The sequence below is a fragment of the Oncorhynchus keta genome, chromosome 22, assembly GCF_023373465.1.
Source record: "Oncorhynchus keta strain PuntledgeMale-10-30-2019 chromosome 22, Oket_V2, whole genome shotgun sequence".
NCBI lineage: Eukaryota > Metazoa > Chordata > Actinopteri > Salmoniformes > Salmonidae > Oncorhynchus > Oncorhynchus keta.
The window spans coordinates 14,581,668-14,595,809 of record NC_068442.1 but is presented as its reverse complement, the minus strand read 5'-3'; the positions used below and the strand labels follow the sequence as shown (position 1 = coordinate 14,595,809).

Below are 14,142 nucleotides of genomic sequence, written 5' to 3'. Positions count from 1 at the left end.
ACCAGACAGCTGTGTAAGGACATCAGGGATAAAATTGTAGACCTGCACAAGGCTGGGATGGGCTACAGGACAATAGGCAAGCAGCTTGGTGAGAAGGCAACAACTGTTGGCGCAATTATTATAAAATGGAAGAAGTTCAAGATGACGGTCAATCACCCTCGGTCTGGGGCTCCATGCAAGATCTCACCTCGTGGGGCATCAATGATCATGAGGAAGGTGAGGGATCAGCCCAGAACTACACGGCAGGACCTGGTCAATGACCTGAAGAGAGCTGGGACCACAGTCTCAAAGAAAACCATTAGAAACACACAATGCCTTAATGGATTAAAATCCTGCAACGCACGCAAGGTCCCCCTGCTCAAGTCAGCGCATGTCCAGGCCCATCTGAAGTTTGCCAATCACCATCTGGATGATCCAGAGGAGGAATAGGAGAAGGTCATGTGGTCTGATGAGACAAATAGAGCTTTTTTGTCTAAACTCCACTCGCCGTGTTTGGAGGAAGAAGAAGGATGAATACAACCCCAAGAACACCATCCCAACCGTGAAGCATGGAGGTGGAAACATCATTCTTTGGGGATGCTTTTCTGCAAAGGGGACAGGACGACTGCACCGTATTGAGGGGAGAATGCATGGGGCCATGTATCGCGAGATCTTGGCCAACAACCTCCTTCCCTCAGTAAGAGCATTGAAGATGGGTCGAGGCTGGGTCTTCCAGCATGACAATGACCTGAACACACAGCCAGGGCAACTAAGGAGTGGCTCCGTAAGAAGCATCTCAAGGTCCTGGAGTGGCCTAGCCAGTCTCCAGACCCGAACCTAATAGAAAATCTTTGGAGGGAGCTGAAAGTCCGTATTGCCCAGTGACAGCCCCAAAACCTGAGGGATCTGGAGAAGGTCTGTATGGAGGAGTGGGCCAAAATCCCTGCTGCAGTGTGTACAAACCTGGTCAAGAACTACAGGAAACGTATGATCTCTGTAATTGCAAACAAAGGTTTCTGTACCAAATATTAAGTTCTGCTTTTCTGATGTATCAAATACTTATTGCATGCAATAAAATGCAAATGAATTACTTAAAAATCATACAATGTGATTTTCTGGATTGTTGTTCTAGATTCAGTCTCTCACAGTTGAAGTGTAGCTATGATAAAAAATTACAGACCTCTACATGCTTTGTAAGTAGGAAACCCTGAAAAATTGGCAGTGTATCAAATACTTGTTCTCCCCACTGTATATGTATATATATTTGCAGGACGGCCACAACAGTGAAGAGGCGACTCCGGGATGCTGGCCTTCTAGGCAGAGTTCCTCTGTCCAGTGTCTGTGTTATTTTGCCCATCTTAATCTTTTATTTTTATTGGCCAGTCTGAGATGTGGGTTTTTCTTTGCAACTCTGCCTAGAAGGCCAGCAACCTGGAGTCGCATCTTCACGTTGAGACTGGTGTTTTGCGGGTACTATTTAACAAAGCTGCCAGTTGAGGACGTGTGAGGCCTCTTTCTCAAACTTGACAGTAATGTACTTGCCCTCTTGCTCAGTTGTGCACCGGGGCCTCCCACTCCTCTTTCTAATCTGGTTAGAGCCCGTTTGAGCTGTTCTGTGAAGGGCAATATCTCGCATGGAATACCCTTAATTTCTCTGAAGAAGAATAGACTGACGAGTTTCAGAAGAAAGGTCTTTGTTTCTGCCCATTTTGAGCCTGTAATCAAAGCCACAAATGCTGATGTTCCAGATACTCAACTAGTCTAAAGAAGGCCAGTTTTATTGCTTATTTAATCAGAACAGTTTTCAGCTGTGCTAACATAATTGCAAAAGGGTTTTCTAATGATAAATTAGCCTTATAAAATGATAAACTTAGAAAAGATAACACAACGTGCCATTGGAACACGGGAGTGATGGTTGCTGATAATGGGCCTCTGTACGCCTATGTAGATATTCCATTTTTTTTTTTTTATCTGCCGTTTCCAGCTACAATAGTCATTTACAACATTAACAATGTCTACACTGTATTTCTGATCAATTTGATGTTATTTTAATGGACAAAAAAAAATGTGCTTTTCTTTCAAAAACAAGGACATTTCTAAGTGACCCCAAACTTTAGAACGTTAGTGTGTGTGTATATATATATATAGAGCATCAGCATTTGTGGCTTCGGTTACGTCTCAAAATGGGCAGAAACAAAGACCTTTCTTCTGAAACCCGTCAGTCTATTCTACACACACACACACACACACACACACACACACACACACACACACACACACACACACACACACACACACACACACACACACACACACACACACACACACACACACACACACACACACACACGAATTCAGAAGTTTACATACACTTAGGTTGGTGTCATTAAAAATCGTTTTTCAACCACTCCACAAATTTCTTCTTAACAAACTATAGTTTTGGCAAGTCGGTTAGGACATCTACTTTGTGCATGACAAGTAATTAACATATTATTTCACTTATAATTCAAATGTATCACAATTCCAGTGGGTCAGAAGTTTACATACACTAAGTTGACTATGCCTTTAAACAGCTTGTAAAATTCCAGAAAATTATGTCATGGCTTTAGAAGCTTCTGATTCACATCATTTGAGTCAACTGGAGGTATACCTGTGGATGTATTTCAAGGTCTACCTTCAAACTCACTGGCTCTTTGCTTGACATCATGGGAAAAACAAAATAAATCTGCCCAAAAAATTGTAGACCTCCACAAGTCTGGTTCTTCCTTGGGAGAATTTTCCAAACGCCTGAAGGTACCACGTTCATCTGTACAAACAATAGTACGCAAGTATAAACACCATGAAACCACGCAGCCGTCATACCGCTCAGGAAGGAGACGCGTTCTGTCTCCTAGAGATGAATGTACTTTGGTGCGAAAAGTGCAAATCAATCCCAGAACAACAGTAAAGGACCTTGTGAAGATGCTGGAGGAAACAGGTACAAAAGTATCTATATCCACAGTAAAACCAGTCCTATATCGACATAACCTGAAAGTCACTGCTCCAAAACCGCCATAAAAAAAGTCAGACTACGGTTTGCAACTGCACATGGGAACAAAGATCATACTTTTTGGATAAATGCCCTCTGGTCTGATGACACAAAAATAGAACTGTTTGGCCATAATGCCCATCGTTATGTTCGGAGAAAAAAAGGGGGAGGCTTGCAGGCCGAAGAACACCATCGCAACCGTGAAGCACAGGGGTTGGCAGCATCATGTTGTGGGGGTGCTGTGCTGCAGGAGGGACTGGTGCACTTCACAAAATAGATGGCATCATGAGAAAGGAAAATGACGTGGATATATTGAAGCAAGATCTCAAGACATCAGTCAGGAAGTTGAAGTCTTCCAAATGAACAATGACTTCAAGCACTTCCCAAGTTGTGGCAAAATGGCCTAAGGACAACAAAGTCAAGGTATTGGAGTGGCCGTCACAAAGCCCTGACCTCAATCCCATAGAAAAATTGTGGGCAGAACTGAAAAAGCGTGTGCGAGCAAGGAGGCCTACAAACCTGACTCAGTTACACCAGTTCTGTCAGGAGGAATGGGCCAAAATTCACCCAACTTATTGTGGGAAGCTTGTGAAAGGCTACCCGAAACGTTTGACCCAATTTAAACTATTTAAAGGCAATGCTACCAAATACTAATTGAGTGTATGTAAACTTCTGACCCACTGGGAATGTGATGAAATAAATAAAAGCTGAAATAAATAAGTATCTCCACTATTATTCTGACATTTCACATTCTTAAAATAAAGTAGTGATCCTAACTGACCTAAAACAGGGATTTTTTACTAGGATTAAATGTCAGGAATTGTGAAAAACTGAGTTTAAATGTATTTTGCAAAGGTGTATGTAAACGTCCGACAACTGTAATATATATACACGCACACACACGTGACAGTGTGTCTATGCTTTTATGTATGCATGTCTGACAGTGTATACACAGTCTCTGTTAGTTACCAGTTCAGTGTGGAGCCGGTCCTTGTCCTGCCTCTCTCTCTGCAGCTCCTGGCTCAGGTTCGCCAGCCTCTGGTCTGCATCCTCCCTCAGGCTCTTCTCCTCATCATAACGAGACTTGACATCTATCAGGGTCACCAACACACATTAAATTGAATTGGCCTTTAGAGAACAATAAAGTATCAATCTGTATATTTATCTTCTATCCTAACCCTTACCTCTGAGCTACCTGCCTATGGAACATCCATTTCCCCCAAAAAATATACATTTACACAATGAATAGTGAAATTAAATGTGGTTCAACCAAAGCAGGTGTAGAGAAGCTAAATGAACTATACCTCAGACTCCCTACTGAACACAACACAATAGATTCACATTATGGCCCAGATATGAAGTTGGGAAAACAACATCCACTGTGGTTTCCAACAGAGTCAGCCAGCAACACACAGTGCTCCCAGTCACACCGACCACACTGAAGCTGGATATAAAGATGGCCGCCACACACTAACCCACAATATCTGTGGCCAGCTGGGCAGCCTTCTGCTCAAACAGGTCTTTCATCTGCTTGATGTTGAACGTCTCTGTCTCCGCCTCGTTCAGCTTAATCGCCAAGGCTGCACGGGGGAAATGGAAAGGAATGAGCATCAATATCTCAGTGATTGAAGTCCGCTATCAAAGTAACGACTCAATAGGAATTCAAGAACTGGGTCATGTTCATTTGAGCACACAATAGCAAAACATTGTGCAAGGGAAAATGAAAACAAAATGTCTTATTGGACGATTACATAAAGTACTTTTTTGTTTCTCAACGTTTTCTTCTGTTTGGGGCCTAATGAACATGATCTTAATTCACTCACCAGAATCCTCTAATCCTGTCTGGCCATCATTCTGTGGACCCTGAAAAGAGAGGAATACTGATGTCACACCATATCAGCTAAGCACTGTATCAAGCATCAGCATTGCTCAACTGTAAAATGCATTTGCTGTAGTTTGCTATTTTATTATTGCATGACTGCTACTGCATCCTTATTTCATGTCAATTCCCCCAAGGCATTCTGGTACAATTCGACATTAAAAATTCAAATGTATTTGAACTGAGGAGGGCGTTAATTTCTGAGCAAGTGGCCGTCTTAAGATATTATTTGATATGAGTCATCTTAGAGGAATTACTTGCTTCAGGTGTCCTTGCACTTTGTCTAGTTCCTTCTTCAACTCCGCAGAGAACCATTTCTCCTCCTGAATCACACACACACACACACATACATACACACACGTGCACGATCAATAAACATAATACATTATCTATATAATGTCTTCCCAAAACTGTATGTTCATACCTTGAGTGAAGTCTGCAGTTCTTGCAACTCTTGCCGGAGAAGCACAAGGTCTTCACTGAAAAAGAAGAGGAAATTACCTGAAATGTACTTTTTAAAAAATTCTTTATTAATCTGTACTTCTATAGAACACTTTGTAATTACTCTAAGTATATAAGGATAAGACAGACTGAGGAAGAAGAAAATATGTGGGTGTGCTGGTAAATGTTATGACTAGGGGCCATAGGAGGAAAAAGGTACAGGATGATCCTAGTATTCTACACACCGAGATCAAGGGCAACGAAGTATAACCCTTATGTTAAACAGTAGAAAAAGGGGTTCTTACCGGCCAGGGCCCATGTCTGAGGGCTGGTCTCCTGAATCATGGTACAGCTCATAGTGCTTGAATAGCTCCTCTGCTGAGTTGTGGGACTTCATGCACTGGGGACAGATGAACCCCTATAAACAGACATAGATGTTATCAGACTACAGGAGAAGGATCATGGCCCTACAACTTAATGTTCAGTGGTACAGTAGCCCAGGCAATACAGTCAGTCAGGTGAGTTACACGAGACAAGTGTTACCTCAGAGGTCTGGTCATTGTTGAAGTCTGCACTGGGCTGGTCTGACTCAGAGTTCTGAGAGCCTCCTTTCCCAGGAGTCTGTAGGAGGGAGACAAAACATTGTCAAATGACAGTGAGTCACAGCCGGGGGCATCTTGTTAGGCCATCCATTTGCTGAAATCTACCAAAACAAGTAGCGTTGGCATGTTATGGGTATTGAAGAACAGCTCTGGTATGTTATTTTCTTCCACAGTTGCACTAGCTTAAACTGAATAGCTGAGACTAGGGCTGGCACAATGACCATAAAACCATGTAACCAAAGCTTATTGATCGACACCGTCATAAAAAATAAAATAACCATAATAACCATTTAAATACAGTGCCTTCAGAAAGTATTCACACCCGTTAACCTCCATTTTTTTGTTGTGTTACAGCCTGAATTTCAAATGGATTCAATAAATGTTTTTGTCACTGGCTTACACAATACCCCATAATGTCATAGTGGAATTGTTTTCACATTTTTTTACAAAATAATTAAAAATGAAAAGTTGAGACATCTGTGGTAATGTGTTGTGTGACAAAACTGCACATTTTATTGTCCCCACCATAACATACACCTATGTAATGATTATGCTGTTTAATCATCTTATTGATATGCCACATTTGTCAGGATTATATTGGCAAAGAAGAAATGCTCACCAACAGGGATGTATACACATTTGTGCACAAAATGAGAGAAATAAGACAGGATGCTCTCGATTGTGCATCTGTAAAAGTTTGCGAGTGTTTTTGGTGACAGGCTAAATTTCTTCAGCCTCCTGAGATTGAAGAGGCGCTGCTGCGCCTTCTTCACCACGCTGTCTGTGTGGGTGGACCATTTCAGTTTGTCCGTGATGTGTACGCCGAGGAACTTAACTTTCTACCCTCTCCACTACTGTCTCGTCAATGTGGATAGGGGTCTGCTCCCTCTGCTGTTTCCTGAAGTCCACGATGATCTCCTTTGTTTTGTTGACGTTGAGTGTGAGGTTATTTTCCTGACACCACACTCCGAGGGCCCTCACCTCCTCCCTGTAGGCCATCTCGTCGTTGTTGGAAATCAAGCCTACCACTGTAATGTCGTCTGCAAACCTGATGATTGAGTTGGAGGCGTGCATGGCCACACAGTCATGGGTGAACAGGGAGTACAGGAGAGGGCTGAGAATGCACCCTTGAGGGGCCCCAGTGTTGAGGATCAGCAGGGTGGAGATGTTGTTACCTACCCTCACCACCTGGGGGCAGCCCGTCAGGAAGTTCAGGACCCAGTTGCACAGGGCGGGGTCGAGACCCAGGGTCTCGAGCTTAATGATGAGTTTGAAGGGTACTATGGTGTTAAATCCTGAGCTCTAATCGATGAACAGCATTCTTACATAGGTATTCCTCTTGTCCAGATGGGTTAGGGCAGTGTGCAGTGCAATTGCGTCGTCTGTGGACCTATTGGGGCAGTAAGCAAATTGGAGTGGGTTTAGGGTGTCAGGTAGGGTGGAGGTGATATGGTCCTTGACTAGTCTGTCAACGCACTTCATGATGGCGGAAGTGAGTGCTACGGGGCGGTAGTGATTTAGCTCAGTTACCTTAGCTTTCTTAGGAACAGGAACAACTGTGGGCCTCGAAGCATGTGGGAACAGCAGACTGGGATAAGGATTGATTGAATATGTCCGTAAACACACCAGCCAGCTGGTCTGCACATGCTCTGAGGACGCAGCCGGGGATACCGTCTGGGCCTGCAGCCTTGCGAGGGTTAACACGGTTAAATGTTTTACTCACGTTGGCTGCAGTGAAGGAGAGCCCGCAGCTTTTGGTAGCGGGCCGTGTCAGTGGCACTGTATTGTCCTCAAAGCGAGCAAAGAAGTTGTTTAGTCTGTTTGGGAGCAAGACATCATGGTCCGCGACGGGGACGGTTTTCCTTTTGTCCGTGATTGACTGTAGACCCTGCCACATACCTCTCGTGTCTGAGCCGTTGACTTGCGAATCCACTTTGTCTCTATACTGACACTAAGCTTGTTTGATTGCCTTGCGGAGGGAATAGCTACACTGTTTGTATTCGGTCAAGTTTCTGGTCACCTTGCCCTGATTAAAAGCAGTGGTTAGCGCTTTCAGTTTTGCGTGAATGCTGCCATCAATCCACAGTTTCTGGTTAGGGAATGTTTTAACTTCTCTAGGGTAGGGGGCAGCATTAGGAATTTTGGATGAAAAGCGTGCCCAAATTAAACTGCTTGCTACTGAGACATAAAAGCTAGAATATGCATATAATTAGTAGATTTGGATAGAAAACACTGATGTTTCTAAAACTGTTTGAATTGTGTCTGTGAGTATAACAGAACTCATATGGCAGGCAAAAACCTGAGAAAAGAATCCAACCAGGAAGTGGGAAATATGAGGTTTGTAGTTTTTAACTCTTGGCCTATCAAATACACAGTGTCTATGGGGTCATATTGCACTTCCTAAGGCTTTCACTAGATGTCAACCGTCTTTAGAACCTTGTTTGATGCTTCTACTGTGAAGTGGGGGCAAATGAGAGGGGAATGAGTCAGAGGTCTGCCAGAGAGCCACGAGCTCAGTCTCGCACGTTCACGTGAGAGCGAGCTCTGTTCCATTGCATTTCTACAGACAAAGGAATTCTCCTGTTGGAACATTATTGAAGATTTATGTTAAAACATCCTAAAGATTGATTCTATACATAGTTTGACATGTTCCTACGGACTGTAACGCAACTTTTTAACTTTTCGTCTGCTGCTAGCGACCGCACGTCGTGAATTTGCATTGTGTACTGAACGCGCTAACAGAAAGAGGTATTTGGACATAAATGATGGACATTATTGAACAAAACCAACATTTATTGTGGAACTGGGATTCCTGGGAGTGCATTCTGATGAAGATCATCAAAGGTAAGTGAATATTTATAATGCTATTTCTGACTTCTGTTGACTACACAACATGGCGGATATCTGTTTGGGTTGTTTTGGTCTCTGAGCACCATACTCAGATTATTGCATGGTGTGCTTTTTTAGTAAAGTTTTTTTTAAATCTGACACAGCAGTTGCATTAAGGAGAAGTGGATCTAAAATTCCATGCATAACAGTTGTATCTTTTAGCAATGTTTATTATGAGTATTTCTGTAAATTGATGTGGCTCTCTCCAAAATCAGCTAATGTTTTGGAACTACTGAACATAACACGCCAATGTAAACTCAGATTTTTGGATATAAATATGAACTTTACCAAACAAAACATACATGTATTGTGTAACATGAAGTCCTATGAGTGTCATCTAATGAAGATCATCAAAGGTTAGTGATTCATTTTATCTATATTTCTGCTTTTTGTGACTCCTCTCTTTGGCTGGAAAAATGGCTGTGTTTTTCTGTGACTTGGCTCTGACCTAACATAATCGTTTGGTTTGCTTTCGTCGTAAAGCCTTTTTGAAATCGGACACTGTGGCTAAATTTACAACAAGTGTATCTTTAAAATGGTGTAAAATACATGCATGTTTGAGGAATTTTAATTATGCGATTTCTGTTGTTTTGAATTTGGCGCCCTGCTGTTGACGAGGTGGGACACTACCGTCCCACGTACCCTAGAGAGGTTAATAGACGCTGTGGGTACAACATCACCGATGCGCTTGCTAATAAACTTGCTCAATCAGCGTATTCATCAATGTTGTTGTTCGACGTTATGCGGAACATATCCCAGTCCACGTGATCGAAGCAATCTTGAAGCGTGGAATCCGATTGGTCGGACCAGCTTTGAACAGACCTGAGCACGGGTGCTTCCTGGATGAGGATAAGTCTCATCCAGGCGAGTGCTGTCTAATGACAAGTGAAATGCCATAGAAGTCCCAAGTTATTTACAAGATGTTTTAGCTTTAAATTTGGCACATTATTGTTGGATAAAGTACAAACATTATTCAGGCAAGCACAGACCGGAGTAAGAAGGGCCAAGATTGCTCTGTGTGTTCCGCCTACTCGAAGATGAGTGGAGACTGTGGAACAAATAATGTATATTTTAAAGGGAAATTACTTTATAACATGATATGTTGTTTATTCTCTGTTTTTCTTCCATGTGAATACCAGACTGCTGTGGTGTGGGCCTATGGGTGTCTATCAACTTCCAGCAACACCGGAAATGGGAGTCAAGCTTGTAAAATGAACATTAAGAGGTAAGACAGACAGTTTCATGTTAACATTGTGCCATTTATTCTTATTTCTGATTAGCAGATGTCTCAATCATAACACTAAAGATCCATTCCACTGGAATTCCTCAAATCACTGCAGTAAGTGCAACTCCAGTCAGTCAGTAAACAGTAAATGACAAACAAATAAGGGTAACATCCTAATAGTCTAAGTGGCTACGCCTCCTTGTCCTTCTCAATCAGGATAGACCGTAGACTACTAAATGTGAAGTGCTAAATATGTACATGTATTCTAAAATAACCAGTCAGTGTAGATGGCGCTGTTATACTGTACTTATTTATGCTGACAATATTTTGAATATTACTTTGTTTAGGCCTACTTGTCAGATTTGACAATTGGCATACACCAAGATGAAACGGTAAGTACAGATGAGGCTGTGACGACCAGCAGGAGGAAAGTCAGCAAACCAACGGTGAGTGAATAACCACTTCAAACTCACACGATTTACTTATGCTGTTTTTATGTTGATTCAAATGAAGTCCAAGGTCACATATTGTGAATGCACTATCCAGAGTAATAACTGAGTGAGTGGATGCATGTGATTATGTATTGATACTTAACTGAGACTCAGCAATATGGTACGACACAACAAGCAGTGTGAACCAAAGATATTGCAGAGTGAGAGCAAGTTGCTGAAGTCATCAGCAATCACACAGATACTGGCAAGCATCTGCTCTTGTGCACAAGAGTTTGCTTCACTCTCGTAGCATGATAGTTGTCTGACAAATGCTGATGAGCTGAAACTTCGTCACTTCACTCTTTGTTTGTCGCAGAAGTCGCCCCACTGCTCATTGTAACGTCACATTGTGAATCTACCTTTAACTTGTGATGACCATTGTATACTACCATTGTATACTATTATCATTTATTTCCATTGTATTCAGCTGCTTACATTTATTTATTATGTCACCCAGTCATGTCTATTACCTAAGTATATTGGTGTGAATGGGAGGAGGGAGTAATTATGTGATGGTGTTTCTGCCTGACTACATTGCTGATGTTGCATTACATCAACCTATGATTGTTAATTTCTCGCATCCTCTCTCCTCGCCTCTTCAAATGCATTGGAGGAGAAAGGTTGAGGGGAGTAACTTCCAATCTAACCCTCTAATCCATTTTGAAAAGAGGGTGAGGGAAGAGAACGTGAGGAATCTAGGTAAGACAAATTGACACTTCTGAATCCCAATCAAACCCTAGCCCCTAAACACTTGCTAGACCTGAGAGTGTTGGATAGATGATGGACAAGATGGAGCTACTGTAGCACAGTGCATGTGAGAGTACTACTGCCTCAGAGGACCGGGCTTTTCTGGTTGCCTCTACACTGCAGACCCCTGTTCTGATGTTCACATGTGGGGCCTGTGCATGACAACACTTTTATAGAGGTGGAATACTGTAGCGCGGCGTATGAGTCTTAATACAGCCTTTTACCATAAGCCTCGCATTGCTCCAGCCAATGTATTGAGAGAGTGGGATCAGCTGAAGGGAGGCTTGATCCTAAGATGCAGAGGCATATACTCTACTCCATCCAAATCTTGGTCCTCGAAGACAGTAGTACACTTATACACTGTGCTATTCTTCCACCATATGGATTCCAATCTGTACAGGTGATGTACTGCACTTGTCTAGGGGAAAAAGATTGGGTGCATCCAATTCTTGCCTAGGTGGGCAGATATTACAAAATGTAGTATGTTTGTGTGTAGTGGTATATGCAGAAGGACCTGCTCACAAATGACAGCAATGCTGACTGTGAGGGGTGGAGTTAAACAAAATAACAATGAAATGCATATGGTGAAGATAAACTAACTTCTGATCATTGATTAACAAACATTTTCATTTTTGATTAAACATTTTCACAGCCAACAGGCAAACATGATAGTGTTACGTTCAGGGAAAAATAATATTGAGATATTGTCAAAACTATACAATATAGCACCGATATATTGGCCGTCTGTGACAACAAATCATTCATCAAAATCAGTGTGATGTTCCACTAATATTTGTTCGATTGTTTGTAAATGTTCTCTTCTCTTTTTGGTCTGATTGAATAGCTATAATGTGCTGCTGCGTTTCTCCCATTGTATTTGTAGTACACATGCATCTTAATGTATTGAATACATTAGGGGTCGTGGAATGTACGTTTGCTCCATAATAGACATAAATGATGATCCCATCCCTGTGCTTTCCAATGCTTTTGCCAAAGACAAACTAACTACAGCACAAATGTTGACATAATATACGCACAAACTGTTCAGAACTGTTTTGGATAGGACTCATCGACAATGTGGATCACATCTCCTAGAACTGATGTCTTTATCTTTACCCAATAGTTTTTAACCCATAACCTCTTTGGTTTCCTAGCCAGCGTCCAACTTTACTGAGTATGTATCTTTCCTTGACATTTCCAAATAACATAGAGGAAAGGGGGGAAAAATGGACATAATGTGAAATAAAATTGAAATGCAGTATGTGACAGAATTAGTGTAACTGACCAAAACTTTTGCTGTGATTATCGAGTAGGCTAGAGATAAATATCTGAATATCATCAATGATCCTCTATGATATTACTGAAATTAATGTCCATCTGTGGTTAAGCATGAACTGACTGTTCTGCTGTCTGACCACTACAACAGAGGTCGTGCGACATGAAGTGTTGGAATGTGTTGGAACTTTTACAACATTCAGTAGCTTTGTCTCCAACTACGTTTTGTTTTGAACATGTTGGATTAGTCATCACATATTGGTCAAAGAAAGACTGGAACATGCAAACTGTCAAGGACTAATGACACCTCGACCTGAATCCGCGATACACAATAACACATGATAATGATAGCTAGCTGGCTAGTAGGCGCACAGATAGAACAATGAGACAGATATTTCACCGGATGTATAAATGTGAGGCATCCAGTGGGCGTTTCCATTCGACCAAATGTGCTGGGCAGTGGGAGAAAGATGGAGCGAGATGAATTTGTCGTCATTACGCTAATGTTATCATCGATTAAACATTTGATCTCAATACAGTTCTGTTTCCAAAATTAGAATGGGTTACGAACAGAGTGGACAAAGTGTTGTAGACTTTACCATTTGCTAAAGTTTTAAAAACTGGTGTTGTTTAGAAGGAGTGCATGGGCAAATAGTTATTACACACGTGCACTTCACAGTGTAGGCGTTCTCTCCTTGCCCGTTACATTAGACAACGACAAGCTGTGGTCTATCTTGGGTTAGTTATAAAAATCTCTGGAGGTAATGTCTAATATTGACATTAATTGCTTGACATTACAACAAAGCTAACTATCGACCTACATAGCTAAACGAGAAGGCTAACGTTCGCTATCTAGGTAGCGGTTATAGGTTAATTTAGCATCCTCTAGAGTCTAGAGAACTAGATTAGCTGGCTATCTAACAGTAGTGACAATTGCAACGGCTAACCTGGCTGGGCATGTTGCGTAACGTTAGCTAGCGACGCTCACTAACTACATTTTAACCATCAGCCATGGCAAGAGCCAAACTTATATTTTACTAGCTAAGTTAGTAGTAAGCGAATTGTAACAACACGCTAAGTTAACTGTCTACTGACTGTTTATACGTGGACATTTGAGCCAGCCAGCTAAACGTTAAATAACGAGTTCGCATCAGAGCCATGTATCAATCTCGGCTGGTTTTGTGTCGGCCTGGCTGGCTGACAACAGAGACACAGAAGGGAAGGCCTGTGCAACACAATAAAACGGACTTGGTTTCATACAAACTGCACGCCTGCCGATTTGATTCTGGAATCTTACCATTTGAAGTATCCGTCTAAGCATGGTGTCGATTTGTGTTTGGCTGTCAAATGAAATGCGATCGATCTTCCAAATGAAAAGTTTACGCCGTTGTTGGTTACTCGGTACACATGACAAGCCCACTGCTTGGTACAGCAGCTGTGAGTGGGATGGGCTCTGTCTTGAAGTAAGAAGTATGTTCAAGACCTTTAATTGCTTAAAAACAATGGTCACCAACCCTTTCTGAGTAAAGATCACATTCGCAGTCAAAAAGCAAGCCGAAATCTAGCGCTCAGATAAAAAATATTAA

General features: G+C 41.9%; 1 protein-coding gene across 4 annotated transcripts in view; it reads right to left on the bottom strand.

Moving 5' to 3' along the window:
* The window catches only part of eea1 (early endosome antigen 1), a 59,851-nt gene extending 45,709 nt beyond the window's left edge, over positions 1-14,142 (bottom strand). The window contains exons 1-8 of one of the 4 annotated variants that reach the window (XM_035798330.2): positions 13,854-14,142; positions 5,871-5,948; positions 5,633-5,745; positions 5,311-5,365; positions 5,144-5,209; positions 4,831-4,870; positions 4,483-4,587; positions 3,977-4,098 (exon numbers count right to left, since the gene is read on the bottom strand). In XM_035798330.2, coding sequence (XP_035654223.1) covers positions 3,977-4,098; positions 4,483-4,587; positions 4,831-4,870; positions 5,144-5,209; positions 5,311-5,365; positions 5,633-5,745; positions 5,871-5,948; positions 13,854-13,877 — 603 coding nt within the window. In that variant the 5' untranslated portion in view covers positions 13,878-14,142. Of the gene's footprint in view, positions 1-3,976; positions 4,099-4,482; positions 4,588-4,830; positions 4,871-5,143; positions 5,210-5,310; positions 5,366-5,632; positions 5,746-5,870; positions 5,949-13,853 lie in introns of those variants that run through there. The other 3 variants (XM_035798328.2, XM_035798329.2, XM_035798332.2) reach the window with 3 other exon arrangements.